The sequence below is a fragment of the Moschus berezovskii genome, chromosome 7, assembly GCF_049115385.1.
Source record: "Moschus berezovskii isolate FMDL1 chromosome 7, NW_MosBer_1.0, whole genome shotgun sequence".
Lineage (NCBI taxonomy): Eukaryota > Metazoa > Chordata > Mammalia > Artiodactyla > Moschidae > Moschus > Moschus berezovskii.
This window is the reverse complement of record NC_142466.1, coordinates 92,138,904-92,163,937: the sequence shown is the minus strand read 5'-3', so window position 1 is coordinate 92,163,937 and position 25,034 is coordinate 92,138,904. Positions and strand designations below refer to the sequence as shown.

General features: G+C 42.7%; 1 protein-coding gene and 1 pseudogene across 6 annotated transcripts in view; one reads left to right on the top strand and one right to left on the bottom strand.

Moving 5' to 3' along the window:
* Positions 1–930: 930 nt before the first annotated feature.
* Positions 931–25,034, bottom strand: part of WNK2 (WNK lysine deficient protein kinase 2) — a 151,672-nt gene continuing 127,568 nt past the window's right edge. For 4 of the 6 annotated variants that reach the window (XM_055427489.2, XM_055427490.2, XM_055427491.2 and 1 more), the window contains 2 exons: positions 6,941–7,052; positions 932–4,106 (listed from right to left, as the gene is read on the bottom strand). In XM_055427489.2, the coding sequence (XP_055283464.2) occupies positions 4,081–4,106; positions 6,941–7,052 (138 nt within the window). In that variant the 3' untranslated portion in view covers positions 932–4,080. Of the gene's footprint in view, positions 4,107–6,940; positions 7,053–25,034 lie in introns of those variants that run through there. The other 2 variants (XM_055427496.2, XM_055427493.2) reach the window with 2 other exon arrangements.
* On the top strand, positions 20,354–21,072 carry LOC148777407 (L-xylulose reductase pseudogene; annotated as a pseudogene).

Below are 25,034 nucleotides of genomic sequence, written 5' to 3'. Positions count from 1 at the left end.
AGGTGGATCCAAAAATAGTGCTCCAATTTATGTCAGAGTGTTCTCCCTATGTTTTCCTCTGTAAGTTTTACAGTGTCCAGCTTTCATGTCAGTCTTTAACCTATTCTGAGTTTATTTCTGTGTATGGTGTTGTGTTCTAATTTCATCCATTTACAGGTAGCTGTCTAGTTTTTCCAGCACCACTTCTTGAAGAGACTGTCTTTTCTCCATTGTATATTCTTGCCTCCTTTGTCATAGATCAGGTGACCATAGGTGTGTGGGTTTGTCTCTGGGCTTTCTATCTGGTTCCACTGATCTATATTTCTGGTTTTGTGCCAGTAGCTTTGTAGTACAGTCTGAAGGCAGGGACCCTGATTTCTCTAGCTCTGTTTTTCTTTCTCAGGATTACTTTAGGTATTTGAGGTCTTTCATGTTTCCATACAAATTGTTAAAAAAATTTTTTTCCTTATTCTGTGGAAAATGGCATTGGTAATTTGACAGGGATTGCACTGAACCTACAGATTACTTTGGGTGCACGTGTGCATGCTTATTTGCTCAGTCATGTCCACTTCTTTGCAATCCCATGGACTGTAGCCCACCTGGCTCCTCTGTCCATAGGATTCTCCAGGCAAGAATACTGGAGTGGGTAGCCATTCACTTCTCCAGGAGATCTTCCTGACCCAGGGTTTTAATCTGGGTTCCTGCATTGTAAGCAGATTTTTTTTTTTACCATCTGAGCCACCAGGGAAGCCCAAGTCATTTTCACAATGTTGATTTTTTCAATCCAAGAACATAGTACATCTCTCCATCTGTTGGTGTGATCTCATTTTTTTCATCACTATCTTGTAGGTTTCTGAGAACAGGTCTTTTGCCTCCTTAGGTAGGTTGATTCCTAGATATTTTATTCTTTTTGAGGCAATGGTGAATGAGATTGTGACTCATCTATCTGATCTTTTGTTGGTGGTGTATAGGAATGCAAGAAACTTTTGCATAGATTTTTCAGTTTTATTGAGTTTCTCATATATTATCTTTCGGTTACATTGATATTCTCTATTGTTCTTCCTGTTTTCTATTTTACTAATTATTATTCCACTTCTTATGTTTACTTTGGACTTAATTTGTTCCTCTGCTAATTTCTTAAGGTAGAAGATGAAGTCATTAATTTGATCTTCTCTTCTAATATAGGCTTAGTGATATCAATTTCCTAAGTATTGTTTTAGCAATATACCATCAATTTTGATGTTTTTGTTTTTATTGTTTGTTTTCTAACTTCTCATTTGATCTCCTTTTAATCCATAGGTCATTTAGAGGTATGTTACCTCATTTCCAAATATCTCTGGATGTTTTCCAGAGCTCTGTTCCTAATTTCTAATTTAATTCCATTGTGGTCAGAGAATGTCATTTATATGACTTGAATCCTTTAGAATTGTCACTTATTTTTATGACCCTGAATCTGGCTTATCTTGGTGTACAGACCACATACACATAAAAAGAATGTGTGTTCTGTGGCAGGTGGAGTTTTAGAAATGTTAATCAAGACAGCTGGTTGAGAGCATTGTTCAAGTTTTATATGTTCTCAGTGATTGCTGTGGTCACTTCACAGAAACAGGAGGGACCTCCAGCCAAATTTTGGTTTTGATATTGAGACACACATGCATACACATGTGCACAAACACACACACACATCGATAGATGATAAACAGGCTTGTTACTCACATTATGAGGTGCTAAGATCCAAAACAGATTGAGTGAGCAGGCAAAGAAGACTGGCAGGGAAGGGAGACTGGCTTAGGGTTTTTACGGTTATTAGGGAGTAGAATCAGGATGAGGCTTCCACTTATAGCGTGGCATCCCATGATGCCAAGGGATGGGGCACTAGGGTTTAGCTTATCAGCATACCCAGATATGGAGCAGAGAAGGGAGGTGATGCTTAAAAGCTGTTAGCACTCAGACCTCAAAAATGGAGTCACCTCTATTACAATGGCTTTCTGTCTACTTGATGAGTCATTTATTGAAATAGCTGACTGTGGCTGTGAGTTTGTCTATTGCCCTCTTTGCAGTTTTATCTGTTTTCCAGGGTTTTATCTGGGACTGGGGTTTTCCTGGAGGCTCCGGAGAGCCACTGAGCACTTCTAAGCAGTGGATGAAGCTGTGCGTGCAGATCCCCAGGACAGCAATATGCAGGATCCGCCTCCTGGGATAGTGGCTTGACCATCAACATCACCTGCCTGTCCCTCTGCCTGTGCTGATGAATACAGCAATTGAGCTGCTTCCAGAGGGCCATCCCCATTTTCAGGGAAGACCTTGCTGCTCCTGCAGTCAGGGTGAGGTTGACTCTGCTACATGGGAGTTCTAGGAGTTAAGGTAGCCACTGGCTTCTGCTCCCAAGATACGCTGTGGGAAGTGCTCAATGATGCTGTAGTGTGAACAGGTATTCAGTCTGTCCCAATCCAGCCTCTCCCCTTTGCCCAACGAGAAACACACCCCCTAATAAAGGAATCTGACAGCTGCCTACTCAAATCCTGAAGGAAGCTTGGGCTCTCATAGGTGTTCACATCCAAGGGCTATTGGGTGTGAACCTGTGAGCCCATGCTGGGTTTCCACACTTCAGCCATCTGCCCTTGCCATTTTTACCATCCGCTCATGTGCTACTTTTACCTTTGATTACTATTATCTCACGACCAGTTTTTACCATTAGCTCATACTTGCTTAAAAGGAAAGATTTAAGTAAATTTGTTCTCTGAAAAAGTAAACTGTATTATTGCCATCGATAGAAAACCTAAGTAACAAAAGCCACAAATGGACAGTGACAAAATGAACACAATGAAAAGACACAATGTTGTTACACGTGGTAAAACATTTGCCTACTCTGCTTCATCACAGAGAGCACACACTGGCACGTGTCCACTTGGCCTGGGCAGCAACACCAACAGCTGACAAGTGATGAAGTGGGAAGCCCCTATGTATGTCCCAAAACTTCACCTGCACACCCTCTGGGAAGCTGTGGGGAGGCAGGAAGCCTGTGCTGCTCTGCTTTTGTCAGCCAGTTGGACAGGCATTGAGTCTAAGGGGCTGGCAATTTGTGTGACAACCAGACATGACACTTGGGGACACCCTGACAACTACAATGTTATACAAAACGTCTGTGGTCCCAGTGTGATTCCCATTCCAGCTGGCCAGGCTGCAACTTTATTACTGCACGCTACTCTGTGAAGCCCCTAGCTGGTTTCCTGGCTTTCACACTGTGCTTCGGACACCCTACCATGGTGGTGGTACAGCCCTACAAGGGCCACTGGGCCGATCCTACCACCTACTGAAGTCAGGGGTTTCAGACCTGGGCCTGGCCCCTCCCAGTGGTGCATGTGAAATCTGAAGGAAGGGTCATTTCAAGCCACTGTGGATGCCTGTCCTGTGCCTAGGGGATGTATGATCATGAGTCTTCAAGTGACAGAGTAAGGAAGCCTGAGGGGCAGCATAATCAATGGAACTGTGTGCACAAAGGCCCAAGCCTGGATGGGCCAAGGAGCCATCAACAGAGATGGGCACCACTGTTCAGCCTCCAGGGCTCTGCGTAGAATGGGGTTGTCCTGGGTGTGAAAGAGGAGACTGCCTGAAAATTGGGGCCAGGATGCCTGCGACCCACAACCTCAACTGCTTCTCTGAGAGGTGGGTCTTTATCACACGTCTGACCCATCTTAGCTGCTGTCTGGACACAGGACCTTGAGCTACCCTGGGCACTATTAAGAACCATAGAAAGTGTCCATCCATATATTCAAGAATCCCTTAGCTAAAGGTACTTACCCCCAGACCCGTCCAGCTGTGCGATCCCAGTAGTTTCTCCAACACCCTCATTCACTTACCACCATCGCTGGTTACCTGCCTGTCTGGGGACCACCAGAAAGGAGAGTTTGAAAAACCAAAGTCCTGTTTCCCCCAAAATATTTTTTTATTCTTGCTTACATTTGTGTTTCCAATTGTGAATAAAAAATGCTTAGAAAGTGATTACAAAACATCGTGAACCGGACACGAGGCGTGGGCTCGCCTTCTCTGCGTGAGACGACACAGGGCCTGGCGTCTGGGTCTGGGTCGGCCTGCCTGGGCTCAGTCGGGCTTCTCACTTTCAGAATCTAGAAAACAAAACCGCCACAGCTCATTATAGGCCTGCCGTGACCACGTGAGGCCCTGGAAGTTGGAATGGTGACACCAGAGCGGTCACACTCCTTGGAGGGCCGGGCCGCCTGACCACGACCCAGGCACTATACAGATAAGACTCCTGGCTGCCTCTGCCATCTGGCCATCTTTCACACTGAGCAACTGCCCAAACCAGGCAGGGCCTCCCAGGGTCCACACAACTGTTGCTCTGGAGAGTAAGGGACCTCTGGCTCCTTGGGCACAGCAAGCAGAGCAGCATCCCAAGTCGCCCCTGCCTCTGCTCAGAGCCAGTGCTGAGGTGGAGCACTGTGGGTGGCCGGAGTACAATGCCTGACTGCACCTTGGTGGAAACACAGGACATCAGAACAGGGCAGTGACCCCAGCTGGGTGGAGTGGGAGGAACCACAACCCCCAGCTTGAGTGCATGCAGCAGGCATGCAGGGGCACCGCCAGCTGAGCATAAGGCCATTAGGGCCGGTGAGCTAGGAAACGTGCTGAGACCTGCAGGGGGCCTCCCCCAACTTGAACCTGATGGACAGCAGAGTGCCTCAGGTGACCGGAGGACAAGTGGCCCAGCCCCCCACCCAGCTCTGTCCAGAGTGAGTCACACAAGCCTGGCTTTCTGTTAGACAACATGCACAGGGGTCAGAGACACCTTTCAGGTGGCCATAAGGCTCATACCCTCCATAGGCAGAGGCTACTGTACATCCAAATGCAGTTCAGATTCAGAGTCTGAAAGCCGAGTGAACAGGCCAGCCTAGGCCCGGAGCCATAGAGCTGGCCTACGAGCCCTGCCCAGCACCCCACTCTCATCCTCCGAGTCAGGTCGGCTCGGCGTCAGTCACACCAGATCCTGCCAGGAAGACAGCACCTGCCACTCAGCCCCCTGGCCCCTCCTGGCCGCCCCAGCCTCCTGGGCGAGGTGTTGACAGAAGGCGTGTTGCTGAGAGTAAAGCTGTGCCAGGACAGAGCAGTGCTGCCTGCCAGGGCTGCCCACCCAACGCTCCCTATGAGACTGGCTGGTTCAGCTCCTATGTGGCCAGAAGTTAAGAAAAAGATGTGGCTCCACACTGTTTTCAAGCAAAAATGTTTATTTTTCTCCTTCAAATATACAATCTCTTGGAGAGTCTGTGCCACTGACCATTCCTGTTGCAGGCCAGGACTCCAAACCGCATGTCTGGTACAGCAGGGGGAGCGGGAAGAGGGCAGTTTCCACCACCCTCAGGAACCAGGAGCACATGAATCTCAACCCAAGGACCCAGGGGCACATTACAGAGAACAGAAATCTCTTACTATAGCTTCATGCCCTGGCAGAAGATTCTGCATAATCACCTAGAAAATTCAATTCTAACTGAATTGATGGAATAATACATTTAAACCAAAAGAATTCAGCCAGTCCTAGTGAAGTCCCAAAGTACAGCAGAACTATACAGTTCACAACTGGGCAGCCCAACCAGCTGCCTCCCAGTGGGAAATGGGAAACATCTTGACCAGTGGGGAGTGGGGCCTTCAGCTCCCACCCTGGGCTGTTTGGTGCCTATCTGAGATGAGTATCACTGAAATTTCCAGGAGAGGAACACTCCTACCCCCCAGCACGATGGCCTGGTGCCTGGAGAACAGTCTGGAGGCCAGAGGTGGGCGGAGTAGCCTGTGAACACATGGGAAAGCTAGACCCAGGTGGCCACAGGCCTCTGTGCAAACAACAGAAAAGGAAGGTAGGCTGGGAGGGGAGGTTGGTGGGCCCCCTGAGCAGAAGGGGCAACACTCTCTCTGCAGAGCAGGTGGCCTGCCTGTGCTTCTGCACCTCCAGACACACACCTTTACCTCCCCCACATTCATAGCAGCCCTGCAGGCTTTGGGTCATGTCTGCTTACCCAGCACTTGACAGCAGGCTCCACGCAGCCAAACACAGATGCTAACTTCCTGACTAACAGATCAACTACCATTAGCAATGCACTGCCCCAATCACCATGCACCCCTGGGCAGTCTGCTGGCAGTGCCCATGGCACTGCAGTTGAGGGAATTTGTCCATCTGTTTGCTATCTGTGACCATACAGCTGGAGAGATCTCATTTTATGAGTACAAAGCAGAGTTACTCTAGCATTTCCAACTCTTCAATATTCAAGGTCACTAGTTCAATTTTTTTTTAAAGCATGTACAACAGAAAAGATCAGACTTTAGCTTCAGATTTGTAAACCATTCATATCTCTGCAACTTAAAATGGGAAATAGAGATATCAATGCACAAACCAACTATAAATGAAATACACCTTTTCTGATACACATTTTTTTAAAACACCTCTTTCCATCAAGGAATGGAAAACCTGGAATTCAAGGCACTGTACTTCTGCAGGGTTATTACAACGTTCTAACCATCGATTCAAGTACAGAAGTGAGTGCAAAGACAGCAAGTGTTGACCACAGGAACCTAAGAGGAAATAAGGTCTGCAGCAATAAAGGAAGCAAGGATTGCTGCCCATGTGCCAGCTCCCTGGCTGGGCACCCATGAGCAGGCAGGGCAGGACTCGGAGGCCACACCACAACCCGACTCCTCCAGGCTGTTCAGTGTCTTCCACTGGCAAGTAGTGAGACAGAGAGTTACATGATCTGCAGCCTGGGGCCGGGCATGCTGACCACAGTTGGCCGGAAGAACACAGGGAGGGCTGGCGCATCTGCTGCACCCAGGCTTGGCCCCCCGTTGAGGCTCCGGCTGCCTGCCTGGGTTGCCCAGGGACCCCAGGACACTGGAGCGGGGATCAGGCTTCCATACTGGCCCAAAGGTGGGGCTGGGAGGCAGGAGAGGGCAGTACCTGGCATGGGCACAGGAAGGGCTGAGGCAGCTCCAGGAATGACCACGGTGGGTACAGGGCTGGGTACCGGGGCCAGACATGGCATCCCCATTGCTGTTCGAGATGTGTTCATCTACAAGACAAGAAACATGGTTTCAATCAGCTAGCATCACTCAGTGGCCTTGGGGGTCCCTGCAGTTTCTCCATCCTCAGGAGAGGGTGGTCTCAGGACCTGCCCTGGGGTACCTTCTAATGGCTGACATCAGAGTGAAAGTGTGGGGCAAGAAGGCAACCACATGCCGTGCATGTCCACAGGCCAGAGTGGGCTTCAAAGCAGACCCAGCAGGACCTAAACCCTGAGTAACAGTGAGGGAACCACACACCCCCACCCAAAGGCCTCCTGCCTTGACTAGTCAGTGCCATTATGGGAGGTCCAGAACAGCTGGGAGCTCTGCAGGGTCGTGTGCCCAGAGATCTGGAGTCGGGGGCAGGGCAGCTCCTCTGCTCCCTGCACCTCAGGTACAGCCCCGGAAGAGAAGCAGCACAAGAACAGGGAAATGAGCTGTGATGGTTAGTGAGACCAACGTGGCCATGATGCAGAAACCTGACGAAGCTACTGATAACGGACCAACAGCCTTCAAACTCTCTAGACAAAATGTTGGCAGATAAAACCAAGCAACTATAAAAAAAAAGATAAAACATCAGCGCCAAGTGAGGTTTTGCCCCACGAATGCAACAATGTTGTCCCAGCAAAATTCACTGCATCTCACCACAGTTACATACCAAAGGAGAATTCTAGGTGATGCTCCCCACAGATGCACGGGGAGTATCTGAGAAGTTCCACACTCCTTCACAGAAAGCACAGGGGCTGAAGCTGGAGGGTCCCTCCTCCATCTGGAAGGGCCTCTGTAGAACCCACAGCCAACCCTGTGCCAATGGTGAAATGCCAAATGTATTTCCCCTTGCCCCTTGCCCCTAGCCAACACTGTATGGGAGAGTTCCAGCCAATGAAAGAAAAGGGATAAGGAACACAGACTGAAAAGAAAAATGAAAATCATCCTTATCTGCAGACGACAAGACCGTGTATGGAGAAAACCAAAAAGAGCAGATAAACCAATTTCTAGAACTAAGAAGTAAATTTAGCAAGATTGCAGGATACAAGGTACAAAAAATAACCATATTTCTATATACTACGAACATAATCTGTAAAAGGATATTTTAAAGCAATAAAATTTATAATCACATTCCAAAATATCAACTATCTCAGGTTAAATTTAATGAAAGACGTATAATACCTTTACACTGAAAACTACAAAACTTCACTAAGAGAAAATTAGACATAAACAAAGAAATGTCATGTTTATAATAGACTCACCACTGTTAACGTGTCAAATCTTACTCAGATGATCAACAGACTTAATACAATCAGAATAAAAATCTAATAAGGCTATTTTGTAGATATATAAAGGCTGTTTCTAAAATGCAGATGGAACTATTATTATCTAGAAAAATCAAGAAATTCTTGGAGGACAAATAAGAAGTATTAACAGATAAAAACTATACATAAAAAGATAAACATCAAGAATTTACTGTGTAACACAGACTTATACCTGATATCTTGAAATAATGTATAATGGAATACAATTTGAAAAAAAAAAATGACCACTAGCTAAGCCTTCAGCAAACAAAACCAGCAAATGCTGGTTCGTGTCCGACTCTTCACGACCCCATGGACTGCAGCCTACCAGGCTCCTCTGTTCATGGGATTTTCCTAGAGGAGCTCAAAAGCAGATCTGAGCAGGCAGAAAAAGAAGTAGCAAATTTGAGACCATATAATTGGAATAGTCAATTCTAAGAAACAGAAACAAAAAAAAAGAAGAAGATAAGAGTACAGAGTCTATCAAGAAGAGAAAACTAAAGACAGAAGTACATTTACAGAAGTAAATGTACTTCTTTCTTCAAGTACAGAAAGAAAAGATTGTCAACCAAGATTCTACACTGAGCAGGTTGAAGGAGAAATTAAGACTTCTAGATAAACAGAAACAAAGGCAGGTTGTTACTAAAAGATTTGCCTCACAAGAAATGCTAAATGAAAAATTTTCATTTCAGATTGAAATGAAAGGATAATAGACAGTAACTGAAAAGTCATGAGAAGAAATAAAAGAAGCAACAACATAGCTAAATATGTAAGCCGATACTATTGTAATTTTGGTTTTAATTCCTTTTCCCTTATATGACTTAAAAGGCAAATGCATTATATAACAATGATAAATCCATGTGAATGGGCACACAATGTATAAAGATGCAATCTGTGTAAAAACACAAAGGAGAAGGGATGGAGACATACAGAAGTAAAGTGTTCTCGCACTATTGAAACAAGGTGGTATCATTCAAATAAAGCTGTTACAAGGCTAAGATTTTGATTGTAAACCCTAAGTTAATCAATAAGAAAATAAAAATATATACAGAAAAGTTAAAAAGGGGAGGAATCAAAACAACACACTACCAAAAAAAAAAACCTAAAAAAAGTTAAAAGGCAATAATAAAGTAACTGAGGAATAAAAAACTGTAAGACATACAGAAAAAAAAAAACAGTAGAAATCCTTTATTATCCACAATTACTTTTAATGTAAATGGATTGAAATCTCCAAATAAAAGATAGGCAGACTAGATAAAAAAGCACAAGTGATCTATATGCTGTCTACAAAATACTCACTTTAGACACAAAAACACAAAGACGTTGAAAGTAAAAGGATGGAGAAGAGGAGATCAAGATGGCAGAGTAGGAAGATGATGCCAACCTCACCTTCCCCCATGAACGCATCAAAAATACATCTAATATGTGAAACAACTCTCTCTGAAAATAAACTGGAAATGGAAAGAAAAATTCTTCTAAAACAAAAGCTGTAAAAGAAAGAGCCATATGAGTCATGTAAGAAGGCAAAAGAGCTATGAGGCTGGGATCTGGGCCCACAGACGAGAAGGGTGATATGTGGTGGTCACTAGGAGATCTCTCCTGGTGGTGACTTGACCTACATATTTGGTACTTCACCCCTGGGGTCCAACATGCTGACATTTACAATATAAATGTAAATGAGTTCCAGAAGGATATAAATCTTCTTCAGTAGTCTGAAAATCAATTGGACTTCGAGGAGGGTGAGAAAGCTAGAAACCTAGACCCAAGCTTGCTTACTCCCAGGAATGAAGTGTAGGATGGCGGTCTGGAGAGTTTCATGAAACTGCCTAGCATGTGCCCAGCTGCTCTACCATTGGAGACTTCCCATCAGGTTGAAAGCTACCATTACTAAGGAGAGTGTGTAGCTGGGGGTGGAGCTGGCTCAAACCTAACCCTGCATATAAATGGGGCAAGTACAGCCACTGCTGGTACTCAGAGGCAGCAGATCAGGAACTGATTGCAGTGGATTAGCCTGCTGGGACTGTCCCAGTGTACACCCTGCCCCACAGCTGGTGCCCACTGCAGCCCTTTCTGCTCTGGCACTGTGCCTCCTGGGGCAAAAGTACCATTTCTAGGAGAGGGTAGAGTGTACACTTAGAGGGAAAGCAACCAGCTCGGGTACCACCCCTGCTTCAGCACCTGGGGATCCCTGACAGGTAGTGATGACCACTCAACATAGAAGAAGCTTCAGCTCACACTTGGCTATGGCTCTAGTCCCTCCATCTCCAGCCCCATCACCCACCAGGTGATACCAGACAGCACACCCTGGGAGGAGACATGAGCCATGTTCACATCAGATCCACCTCTCACATCAAAACTACTGAGCACAGGCAGACTGCATAGAGGTCTTCCACATAAGTACAACACATCAAGACCAGGACAGGTAACAGTTTCACCTAATTTCATAGCAAGAGAAAATGTTAAGCAAAGTGAGAAAACAAAGGAATGTCTTTCAAATGAAAAAACAATGAAAAAACCACCAATGAGAACAGAATTTACCAGATAATGAGTTCAAAGCATTGGTAATAAGAATGGTAAACAAACTAGGGAAAAGAACAGATGAACACAGAAAGAATTTTAACAAGGAACCAGAATGTACAAAAACCAGTCAGAATTTAAGAATGAAATAACTAAAGTGAAAAACATACTAGAAAGAATTAACAGAAGACTAAGTAAAAGAGAAGAATGCGTAAGTGATCTGGAAAACAGAATAATGGAAATCACCCAACCAGAATGGTAAAAAGATAAACAAATTTTTAAAATATGAGAACAGTTTAAGGAACCTCTGAGACAACAACAAATATGCTAACATTCACATTATAGAGGTTCCAGAAAGAAGAGAGAGAGTGAAGAGGGTTGAAAATGTATTTAATGAAATTATGGCTGAAAATTTCCTGAACCTGAAGAAGGAAACAGATATCCAGGAATTCAGAATATTCCAAACAAGATGAACTGAGAGATATAGACCAAAATGTATCATATCTAAAATGGGAAAAGTTAAAGAGAAAAATTAAAGGTAGCTAGAGGAAAAGTCGGAGAAGGCAATGGCACCCCACTCCAGCACTCTTGCCTGGAAAATCCCATGGATGGAGGAGCCTGGAAGGCTGCAGTCCATGGGGTCGCTGAGGGTCGGACAAGACTGAGCGACTTCACTTTAACTTTTCACTTTCATGCATTGGAGAAGGAAATGGCAACCCACTCCACTATTCTTGCCTGGAGAATTCCAGGGATGGAGGAGCCTGGTGGGCTGCCGTCTATGGGGTCACACAGAGTCGGATACGACAGAAGTGACTTAGCAGCAGCAGCAGCAGAGGAAAAGTCACATAAAGTCACATACAAAGGAACACCCATAAGTCTCCCAGCTGATTTTCCTGCAGAAACTTTGCAGGCCAAAAGGGAAAGGCATGACATACTCAGAGTGGTAAAAGGGAAAAGCCTACAACTAGGATTATTTCCAGCAAGACTATCATTCAGAATTGAAAGGGAAATAAAGAATTTCTCAAGTAAGGAAAAACTAAAGGAGTTTATCAATACTAAACCAATCCTGAAAGTAATCTTAAATTGTTTTCCCCACGTGGAAAAGAAAGAGGTACAACAAGATGTAAGAATTTATCAATTCAGTTTGGTTTGATCACTCAGTCTTGACTGATGTCTGACTCTTTGAGACTCCATGGAATGCAGCATGCCAGGCTTCCCTGTCTATCACCAACTCCTGGTGTTTGCTCAAACTCATATCCATGAGTGGGTGATGCCAGTAAGAATTTATAGGAAAGGAAAAACCCCACAAGCAAATACAAATATGTAGTAAAGGCTGTGGGTCAATCACTCAACATAACCTAGTACAAAGATTACAAGACAAAAGTTAGAAAATCCACTATAACTACAATAAGCAGTTAATGTATATACATGAAGATGTAAAATATGACATCAAAAACACAAAACATAGGGGAGGGTAGTAAAGTGTCCTTTAGAATGTATTTGAACTTAAATGGCTACCAGTTTAAAAAAGCAAATATATAGGTCAACATATATGAACCTCATGGTAACCACAAATCAAAATGCTACAATGGATACACAAAAAATAGAGAGAAAGTAACACAAGCATATCACTAAAGAAAATCATCAAATCAAAGGGAAGAAACTAAAGGAAGAAGAAAAGAATATAGAATGACAAAAACAACCAGAAAAACTTCAAGTAACAAAATAGCAGTTAAATACACACCTGTATATAATCACTTTAAATGTTTCAATCAAAAGAGCAGATAACTGGACCTATTTGTGTGCAAGAGACTCTCTTTAAAGACACACAGACTAGGATTTCCCTGGTAGTCTAGTTAAGAATCCAGCTGTCAGTGCAGGGGTCATGGGTTTAATCCCTGGTCCAGGAAGATTCTACATGCTGTGGGGCTACTAAGCCCATGTGCCACAACTATTGAGCCCACGTGCTGCAAATACTGAGCCAAAATGCCTACAACTATTGAAGACTAAGTCTAGAGATTGAGCAAGGCAATGAAAGAAGTCACTGCAACGAAAAGCCTGTGCACGGCAACTAGAGAGCAGACCCTGCTCACCACAACTAGAGAAAGCCTGCACAGAGCAATGAAGACACAGCATAGGCAAAAAATAAATTAAAATAAATAAATTTTTCAAAAGACATGCAGACTGTTTTTCATGCAAATGAAAATGACAAGAAAGCTGGTATCAATACTTATATCTTACAAATAAGACTTTAAAAGAAAGTCCATAAAAAAGAAAATGAAGGGCACTATATAATGATATAGTGATCAATTAAAAAAAGAATATAACATTCATTAATACATTTGCATCCCATATCAGTTCAGTTCAGTTCAGTTCAGTCGCTCAGTCGTGTCCGACTCTCCGCGACCCCATGAATCACAGCACGCCAGGCCTCCCTGTCCATCACCAACTCCCGGAGTACACTCAAACTCATGTCCACAGAGTCAGTGATGCCATCCAGCCATCTCATTCTCCGTCGTCCCCTTCTCCTCCCGCCCCCAACCTTTCCCAGCATCAGAGTCTTTTCCAGTGAGTCAACTCGTCTCATGAGGTGGCCAAAGTATTGGAGTTTCAGCTTTAGCATCAGGTGCAACTAAATTCATGGAAAACAAATATTAACAGACATAAAAACAAGAAACTGACAATAACAGAAAAATAGTAGGAGAGTTTAACACTCCACTTACATCAAGGGACAGATTCATACAGATGGAAAATCAATAAGGAAACAGTGGTCTTAAATGACATACTAGACCAGATGGGCATAATAGATATATTTATAGGACATTCCATCTCAAAACAGCAGAATGCACATTCTTTTCAAGTTCACATGGAAATGTGCTCCAGGACAGATCACAGACTAGGCCACAAAACAAGTCTCAATAAATATAAGAACACTGAAATTACATCATGCTTTTTTTTCCCCAACCACAACAGTGTGAAACTAGAAACCAATTACTGGAAGAAAAAACACAAACACGTGGAGCCTAAATAACATGTCTTTAAAAGAAACATGGGTCAGTGAAGAAATCAAAGAGGAAATCAGAAAAAAAAGAGAGAAATAAAAACAAAAACACACTTTTGTACCACTGATGCAACAAAAGTAGATATTTAATAGGGGAGATTATAATGATACATACATATCTGAGCAAAGAAAAATCAAGCTATCTTCCACCTAAATGAATTAGAAAAAAACAAGTAAAGAAATAATTAAGGCATTATTTTAAAATAATATTTTTCTTGAAAAATAATAAAGATCAGAGAGGAAATGAATAAAATAGAGACAAAAAAATAGAAAAGATCAATGGAAGCAAGAGCTGACTTTTTAAAAAGATAAACAAAATTGATAAGCTTTTAGCTAGGCTCATTAAGAAAAAAAGAGAATTCAAATAAGCAAAGTAAGACCTGACCTGCCTCTTGAGAAACCTGTATGCAGGTCAGGAAGCAACAGTTAGAACTGGACATGGAACAACAGACTGGTTCCAAATAGGAAAAGGAGTACATCAAGGTTGTATATTGTCACCCTGCTTATTTAACTTCTATGCAGAGTACATGATGAGGAATGCTGGGCTGGAAGAAGCTCAAGCTGGAATCAAGACTGCTGGGAGAAATATCAACAACCTCAGATATGCAGATGACACCACCCTTATGACAGAAGTGAAGAGGAACTAAAAAGCTTCTTGTTGAAAGTGAAAGAGGAGAGTGAAAAAGTTGGCTTGAAGCTTAACATTCAGAAAACAAAGATCATGGCATCTGGTCCCATCACTTCATGGGAAATACATGGGGAAACAGTGGAAACCGTGACAGACTTTATTTTTTTGGGCTCCAAAATCACTGCCGATGCTGATGGCAGCCATGAAATTAAAAGACACTTACTCCTTGGAAGGAAAGTTATGACCAACCTTGATAGTATATTAAAAAGCAGAGACATTACTTTGCCAACCAAGGTCCGTCTAGTCAAGGCTATGGTTTTTCCCGTGGTCATGTATGGATGTGAGAGTTGGACTGTGAAGAAAGCTGAGCACCGAAGAATTGATGCTTTTGAACTGTGGTGTTGGGGAAGACTCTTGAGAGTCCCTTGGACTGCAAGGAGATCCAATCAGTCCATCCTAAAGGAGATGACTCACTGGAAAAAGGGTCTGATGCTAGGAAGGATTGGGGGTGGGAGGAGACGGGGATGACAGAGAATGAGATGGCTGGATGGTATCACCGACTCGATGGACATGAGTTTGAGTGAACTCCGGGAGTTGGTGATGGACAGGGAGGCCTGGTGTGCTGTGATTCATGGGGTTGCAAAGAGTCGGACACGACTGAGTAACTGAACTGAACAGAACTGAACTGAAAGGAGATGAGTCCTGGGTGTTCACTGGAAGGACTGATGCTAAACCTGAAACTCCAACTTTGGCCACCTCATGCGAAGAGTTGACTCACTGGAAAAGACTCTGATGCTGGAAGGGATTGGGGGCAGGAGGAGAAGGGGACAACAGAGAAGGAGATGGCTGGATGGCATCACCGAGTTGATGGACATGAGTCTGAGTGAACTCCGGGAGTTGGTGATGGACAGGGAGGCCTGGCGTGCTGTGATTCATGGGGTCACAAAGAGTCAGACACGACTGAGCGACTGAACTGAACTGAAGATAGGAAAGAGAAGATTACATCGGTGAAACACAATATTGCCAGAGAATATTATAGACAGTTATATGCCAACAAACTGAACAATCTAGAAGGAATGGATAAAAATCTGAGAAACACAAAGTATTCAAAGACTGAATCAGAAAGAAAGAAATAAACTGAACAGATCAATAAGAAATTGAATTAGTGTTCAAAATAAAACTCCCAGCAAACAAAAGTCCAGAAACAGATGGGTTCCCAGTGAAATTCTACCAAATACAATAATAAGAGCTAATACCTAGCATCACAAACAATTCCAACAAATGAGGAGGAGGGAACACTCCCAAATTCATTCTATGAGGCTATTATTACCCTGATAAAATTTAGAAAGAGACATTATCCAAAAAATAAAATTACTTCAGTATCTCTGATGAATATAGATACAAAAATCCTCAAAAATATTAGCAAACCAAATTCAACAATATGTAAAAAGGATCATATACCATAATCAAGTGTGATTTGTTCCACAAATGCAAAGATAGTTCAAAATCCATAAGTCAATCAGTGTGATACACCACATTAACAAAAGGAAGGATAAAAATCACAAGATCATTTCAATAGACACAGGAAAAACATTTGACAAAATTCAACTTCCATTCATGATAAGGACTCACATCTAAGTTGGTACAGAAAAAAACATATTTCAACCTAATAAAAGCCATTTATGACACACTGACAGCTAACATGCTCAGCTTTTTCCTCTAAAATCAGGAACAAGATAAAGATGCCCACTTTTGCCACTTCCAACATAGTATTGGCAGTCCTAGCCACAGCAATCAGATAAGAAAAAGAAAAAAAAGATATCCAAATTGGAAAAGAAAAAGTAAAAATGTCACTATGACATATTATATATAGAAAATTCTAAAGTCCTAACAAAAAACTAAGAACTAATAAATGAATCCAATAAAGTTGTAGGATATAAGACTGACAAACAGAAACGATTGCTTTTCTAAACACTAATAATCAACTATCAGAAACAGAAAGCAATAAAATAATCCCATTTAAAATTACATCAAAGAGAATAAAATATCTAGGAATAAAGTTAACCAAGGAGGCAAAAGGTCTATAATCTAAAGACTACAAAACTAAGGCAAAGGAAACAAAAATAAAAATAAACAAGTGGGAATTAATTAAACTTAAAAGTTTTTGTACAGGTAAAGAAACCTTTGACCAAAAGAAAAGACAACCTATTGAAAGTGAGAAAATATTTGCAAATTATATGACTGATAAGGGGTTAATATCCAAAATAAATAAACAGCTCATAATACTCAATATAAACAAAACACCTTATTTTAAAAAAATAGAGGACTTGAATAAATATTTTTCAAAGAAAACATACAGATGACCAAAGGCACATGAAAAGATTTTCAACACTGGTAATCAGAGAAATGTAAGTCAACAACACAGTGAGGTATCACCTTATACCTACAGAATAGCTATAATCAAGAAGATCACCAATAACAAACGTTGGCCAGGATATTGATAAAAGGGTACCCTAGTACACTGTTGATGGGAATGCAAATTGGTGGAGCCACTACGGAAAACATTAGAGGTTCTTCAAAAAACTGAAACTAGAAACATTATGTGTGTGTGTGTCAGTTGCTTAGTCGTGTCTGACTCTTTGCAACCTCATAGACTGCAGCCCTCCAGGCCCCTCTGTCCATGGGATTCTCCAGGCAAGAACACTGGAGTGGGTTGCCATTTCCTACTCCAAAAAGAAAGAAAGTGAATTCGCTCAGACGTTTCGGACTTTTTTTGACCCCATGGACTGCAGCCTACCAGGCTTCTCCATCCATGGGATTTTCCAGGCAAGAGTACTAGAGTGGGTTGCCATATGATCCAGCAATTCCATTCTTAGGTATGAATCAACAGAAAATGAAAACACTAACTTAAAAAGATACATGTACCTCAATGCATGTTCACAACAGCATTATGAACAACAGCCAAAATATGGAAACAACCTAAGAAACAGATGAATGGATAAAGATATGTGGTTTACATATATAATGAAATATTACTCAGCCATAAGAATGAAATTTTGCCATTCGCATGAATATCGATGAAGCTGGAGAGTACTGTGCTTAGTGAAATAAGTCAGAGAGAGACAAATACTGTATTTGATCAGATATACGTGGAATCTAAAAAAAATGAACATAACAAAACAGATACAGATTCACAGATGTGCAGAAAATAAATTAGTGGCTACCAGCGGGAAGCTGGAGGGAGAGAGGGCAAAGACAGTGGTCAGAGATTAAGAGGTATAAACCAATATGTATAAAATAAATAAGCTACAAAGATATATTGTACAACACAAGGAATATAGCCAACATTTTATAATAATTTTAATGATATACATCTATAAAAATATTGAATCACTATGCTATACATTTGAAACTAACAAAAATAGTTTAAATCAACTATACTTAAATTTTATAAATTTTTAAAAAATAAAGTAAAATGATGTGAAATAAAACTCCTAAGAGCTCATACAAGATGGTTCAGCAGGAAGAGCTTCTGCTCACCCCCTCTCAGGAGCACACATACACAAAAAACCACTGAGAAGCCATCAATAAGAAAGACTGAAAGTGGCCAAAAAAGATATTCTACATCCAAGGATATAAAGAATAAACAAACACAAGATGGTAGGAAGAGTATACTTGCAATATAATCAAATCCCATACACATTAGGTGGACTATCCACAAACTGGAGATTAATCACATCGCAGAAGTTCTCCCACATGAGTTAGAGCTCTGAGCCCCAAGTCAGGTTCCTCAGCCTGAGGCTCTGATATCAGAGGGAGGAGCCCCCAAAGCACCTGGCTTTGAAGGCCAGCAGGGCTTGACTGCAAGAGCTCCACAGGAGCAACTGAACTGAACTAGGCCACAAAACAGTGCAGAAAGATATAAATCATAAGTATACTTTCTAACACAATGGAAGAAATTTAAAAATTAGACAACTGGTACACACACACACACACACACACACACAAAGTAAATGACAAACTCAAACAACCACACACACACACACACACATACATACATACATAGAAAGTAAATGACAAACTCAAACAACCAAATGGTTAGGGACATTATCACAAGGAAAACCAGAAAGCACCTTCAGTTCAGCCACTCAATTGGGTCTGACTCTTTGCAACCTCATGGACTGCAGCACACCAGGCCTCCCTGTCCATCACCAACTCCCACAGTGTGCTCAAACTCATGTCCATTAAGTCAGTGATGCCATCCAACCATCTCATCCTCTGTTGTCCCCTTCTCCTCCTGCCTTCAATCTCTCCCAGCATCAGGGTCTTTTCAAATGAGTCAGTTCTTCGCATCAGATGACGAAAGTATTGGAGTTTCAGCTTCAGCACTTCCAATAAATATTCAGGACTGATTTCCTTTAGAATGGACTGGTTTGATCTCCTTGCAGTCCAAGGGACTCTCAAGAGTCTTCTCCAACACCACAGTTCAAAAGTATCAATTCTTTGGCACTCAGTCTTCGTTATGGTCCAACTCTCACATCCATAACATTGACTACTGGAAAAACCAAGGCTTTGAATATAAGGACCTTTGTCAGCAAAGTAATGTCTCTGCTTTTTAATATGCTATCTAGGTTTATCATAGTTTTTCTTCCAAAGAGCAAGTGTCTTTTAATTTCACGGCTGCAGTCATCATCTGAAGTGATTTTGAAGCCCAGGAAAATAAAGTCTGTCACTGTTTCCATTATTTCACCATCTATTTGCCATGACATGATGGGACTGGTTGCCATCATCTCAGTTTTTTGAATGCTGAGTTTTAAACCAGCTTTTTCACTCTCCTCTTTCACTTTCATCAAGAGGCTCTTTTGTTCCTCTTCACTTTCTGTCATAAGGCTGGTGTCATCTGTGTATCTGTATACTGGTTTCCAGCTTGTGCTTCATCCAGTCCAGCATTTTGCATGATGTACTCTGCACACAGGTTAAACAAGCAGGGTGACAATATACAGCCTTGACGTACTCCTTTTACTATTTGGAACCAGTCCATTGTTCTAATTCCGTTCTAACTGTCGCTTCTTGACCTGCATACAGGTTTCTCAAGAGGCAGGTCAGGTGGTCTGGTATCCAGACAATGGACTATTACTGAGTGTTAAAAAATTCTCACTTATGCTACAACATGGATTAAACTTGAAGACATTATGCTAAGTAAAATAAATCAGTTTACAAAAAGACAAATACTACATGATTCTACTTATATTAGGTACCTAAAGAAGTCAAATTCATAGACAGAATGATAGTTGAAAAGGGCTCGGGGAAAGGGGGCATATAGGCCATTATTTTTCATTGAGTGTAAAGTTTCATTTCTACAAAATGAAAAAATTTTGTAGACAGATGGTGGTGATGGTTGGACAATGTAAATATAATTAATACGACTGAACTATATATATTTTTTAAAGGTTAAGATGTTAAATTTTATGTTATGCGTATTTGACCACAATTTTTTAAAAAACTGAACCTGGAAAGCATTATACTAAGTGAAATAGGTTAGTGACAAAAGGGCAAATACTGTATGATTCCTCTTACATGAGGTATGAAGAGAAATCAAATTCACAGAGACTGAAAGTAGAATAGCGGTTACCAGTGGCTGGATAACCAGAGTTACCAGAAAGAGGGACTGGATAGTTGTTTCTTACTGAGTAGTTTCTGTCTGGGATAACAAAAAAGTTCTAGAAATGGATAGTCATGAATAGTTAAGAAAAAAAACAAAACCTTACTAAGAATCGCAGGTGGGCCGGGGGCAGGCAAAGGTGGCCAGGGATGGGTACCCTCACTCATCCGCGCTCCTCGCAGGCATCGGTCGCAGCATCGTCAAGGGCCGACCTGGACAGCCTGGTCCACAAGTGCCCCGGGGTAGAGGCCATGTGCGTGGACCTAGCTGCCTGGGAGGCCACGGAGCAGGCGCTGGGAGGTGTTGGCCCTGTGGACATGCTGGTGAACAATGCAGCTGTGGCGTTTCTACAGCCCTTCTTGGAGTTCACCAAGGAGGCATATGACATGTCTTTCAATGTGAACCTTCGGGCGGTCATCCAGGTGTCCCAGACTGTGACCTGAGGCCTGATAGCTCGGGGAACCCCAGGGGTCATCGTGAATGTTTCTAGCCAGGCCTCCCAACGGGGACAGACTAACCACAGTGTCTACTGCTCCACCAAGGGTGCCTTGGATATACTGACCAAAGTGATGGCTGTGGAGCTCAGGCCACACAAGATCCATGTGAATGCAGTCAACCCCACGGTGGTGATGACCACCCATGGGCCAGGCCGCCTGGAGTGACCCTCAGAAGGCCAAGGCCATGCTAGACCACATCCCCCTTGGCAGGTTTGCCGAGGTGGAGAACGTGGTGGACACCACCCTCTTCCTGCTCAGTGACCACAGCAGCATGACCACACGCTCCACTGTGCCGGTGGATGGGGGCTTCCTGGCTACCTAAGCCCCCCTCCATCCCCACACACCCCTGTTCCATGCTGAACCCACCTTTACCCCCATCCCCTTCCCCATCTCTTCAGTAAACATGATTCTTCTGTCCAGCCTGCACACTCATACCTAGGCTGCAGTCGTGTGGCCGGAAGATGCAAAGCTCAGAGCTGGGCATGGGGATGAGTCCCAGGTAGAGACACTCTTTCAGCTCTCTTGTCAGGCCTGGCTAAGTCCCTGGCAGACATGTAGGAACTTCCAGAAGGCCAGCTTCTAAGGAGGGTAGTGAATTTGACCAAGGATGGCCTTTGGCCCTGTCCAGAGGCCTCTAGGGTGAAAGCGGTGGTGTTTTAACATGAATGTTCATTGGTATTCCTTAAGTCAGCGCGGAAGACAAAAGTGAACTGAGCAGGCTGTGCTGGAACTTCACTACTTTGTTCATGATTGAATGACTTCTTTGCCGAATCAGGTGATGGTTTTCAATTACTGAGAATATTCCCTCAGCGTTGTGAGTCCTTCACCATGTACCAGGCACAGTCCAGCACAAGATCCAGCTGTAAAATTTGCCAACTTCCATGGTGACAGATATCGATAAAGGACAGAAATGGTATGGACCTAACAGAAGCAGAAGATATTAAAAAGAGGTGGCAAGAATACACAGAAGAACTGTACAAAAAAGATCTTCACGACGAAGATAATCACGATGGCGTGATCACTCAGCTGGAGCCAGACGTCTTGGAATGTGAAGTCAAGTGGGCCTTAGCAAGCATCACTATGAACAAATCTAGTGGAGGTGATGGAATTCCAACTGAGCTATTTCAAATCCTGAAAGATGATGCTGTGAAAGTGCTGCACTTAATATGCCAGCAAATTTGGAAAACTCAGTAGTGGCCACAGGACTGGAAAAGGTCAGTCTTCATTCCAATCCCAAAGAAAGGCAATGCCAAAGAATGCTCAAACTACCGCACAATTGCACTCATCTCACACGCTAGTAAAGTCATGCTCAAAATTCTTCAAGCCAGGCTTCAGCAATATGTGAACCGTGAACTTCCAGATGTTCAAGCAGGTTTTAGAAAAGGCAGAGGAACCAGAGATCAAATAGCCAACATCCGCTGGATCATGGAGAAAGCAAGAGAGTTCCAGAAAAACATCTATTTCTGCTTCATTGACTATGCCAAAGCCTTTGACTGTGTGGAGCACAATAAACTGTGGAACATTCTGAAAGACATGGGAATACCAGACCACCTGACCTGCCTCTTGAGAAACCTGTATGCAGGTCAGGAAGCAACAGTTAGAACTGGACATGGAACAACAGACTGGTTCCAAATAGGAAAAGGAGTACGTCAAGGCTGTATATTGTCACCCTGCTTATTTAACTTATATGCAGAGTACATCATGAGGAACGCTGGTCTGGAAGAAGCACCAGCTGGAATCAAGATTGCTGGGAGAAATATCAATAACCTCAGATATGCAGATGACACCACCCTTATGGCAGAAAGTGAAGAGGAACTCAAAAGCCTCTTGATGAAAGTGAAAGAGGAGAGTGAAAAGTTTGGCTTGAAGATCAACATTCAGAAAACGAAGATCATGGCATCTGGTCCCATCACTTCATGGGAAATAGATGGGGAAACAGTGGAAACAGTGTCAGACTTTATACTTTGGGCTCCAAAATCACTGCAGATGCTGACTGCAGCCAGGAAATTAAAAGACGCTTACTCCTTGGAAGGAAAGTTATGACCAACCTTGATAGCATATTAAAAAGCAGAGACATTACTTTGCCAACCAAGGTCCATCTAGTCAAGGCTATGGTTTTTCCCGTGGTCATGTATGGATGTGAGAGTTGGACTGTGAAGAAAGCTGACTGCCGAAGAATTGATGCTTTTGAACTGTGATGTTGGAGAAGACTCTTGAGAGTCCCTTGGACTGCAAGGCGATCCAACCAGTCCATTCTAGAGGAGATCAATCCTGGGTGTTCATTGGAAGGACTGATGCTAAAGCTGAAACTGAAATACTTTGGCCACCTCATGCAACGAGTTGACTCACTGGAAAAGAGTCTGATGCTAGGAGGGATTGGGGGTGGGAGGAGATGGGGACGACAGAGAATGAGATGGCTGGATGGCATCACTGACTCGAGGGACATGAGTTTGAATGAACTCCGGGAGTTGGTGATGGACAGGGAGGCCTGGCGTGCTGTGATTCATGGGGTTGTAAAGAGTCGGACACGACTGAGCGACTGAACTGAACTGAATGGTGACAGATTCCCTCCTGTTCAATGTCCTTGATGTGGAGCTGGCACAGAGATGTCTGTCCTCAACTTTTCCATGCTGTCCTCACCACACACACACAAAAGGCTTACATCCCAAAGCACAGATAATAGTACATGTACAAAAATATTTAGGAAGTGATGGGTTTTGAGTATTTGTTAATTTCATTTTTAAATACAACTGATTTCAACTTTAAAAAAAAAAAAGAATCACAGGTATCTGAAATCAGCAGAGCTGACCAACAGGACCTGGCCCAGCACAGATAGAGAGCTGATGTGGTGGAGTCTGAACGGAAAAGTAGAGACTAGCCTGCCCGAGGACTGGGTGTAGACCCTGCACCCAGGTTATGACCTTGGGGCCAGGTTATGAGCTCTCAATTCTGTCCCAGAAAAATGGAGCATAGATATGAGGAGTTTAATGGCGGTGCAGTGTCAGGAGGGTGCTACAGAGGGGGAACAGAGGAAGTTCAGACGGGGAGTGTGGACATGAGAGGGAACCAAAGCGGAGGACCGCAAGCACCTGTGGAGCAGTGACTGAGACTGACAACTTGGGTCAGAAACCAGCCCCAGCAAGTTTTAAAGAACTGAAAACACACAAAATTTGTTCTATCACAGTGCATTTAGGCTAAAAAAAAAAAAAAACCACTAACAAAAAGATTAATGAATATATTGCTCAGTTGTATCCAGCTCTTTGCAATCCCATGGACTGTAGCATGCCAGGCTCCTCTGTCCATGGGATTTCCCAGGCAAGAATACTGGAGTGGGTTGCCATTCCTTTCTCCAGGGGATCTTCCCGACCCAGGGATTGAACCTGAGTCTCCTTCTTGGCAGGCGGATTCTTTACCACCTGAGAAGACCCTAATAACTATATTACCTCAAATCACCATGGAAACTATAAAATATTTGAACAGAAGGCTAAAGAAAATGCTATATATAGAAATCTTTGGAATGCAGCTAATACCAGTAGAAGGAATTTTATAGCCTGAATGCCTATATTAAAAAAGAAGAAAGGCTCAAAATCAATGCACTACATATCTCAAGAAACTTTCTAGAAAAAAGTAACCCAAAGATAGAAGAAATAATAAAAGGAAGAAACTAATGAAACATACAATAAAGAATTATCATCAAAGTGACGTGTTCTTTGAAAAGGCTAATAAAATTTATAAACTCAGAGAAATCACCATTATCAGGAATGAAAAACAAGACATCACTGCAAATCCTGCAAACTGTGAAGAGAAGCTATTATAAACAACTTTAAGCCAATTAATTGAAAAACTTAAGATAAATTTAGAGATATACCAATTGTTAGAAAAGCAGAATTTAATAGAAAGAACAGAAAACCTAAATGGTACTAAAACTGTAAAGGAAATTAAATCCATAATGGAAACTTTACCCTCGAGGGATGGAGAGAAATGTGGCAAATACATACAAGCAAAATGTCAATCACACCTCACAGGTAGATGGTACCTGAGAGTTCACTGAAGAATTTTCAATCTTTTGTACATTTGAAACTTTTGAACCTTCCCACGCTCAAAAAAATAAAATAAAAGGCCATCATCAAAAAATCTACAAACAATAAATGCTGGGGAGAGTGTGAAGAGAATGTTGGTAGAAATGTAAATCGGTACAGTCACTGTGGGCTTCCATTGTGGCTCAGCTGGTAAAGAATCTGACTGCAATGCAGGAGACCTGGGTTTGATCCCTGGGTTGGGAAGATCCCCTGGAGAAGGAAAAGGCCACCCACTCCAGTATTCTCGCTATACA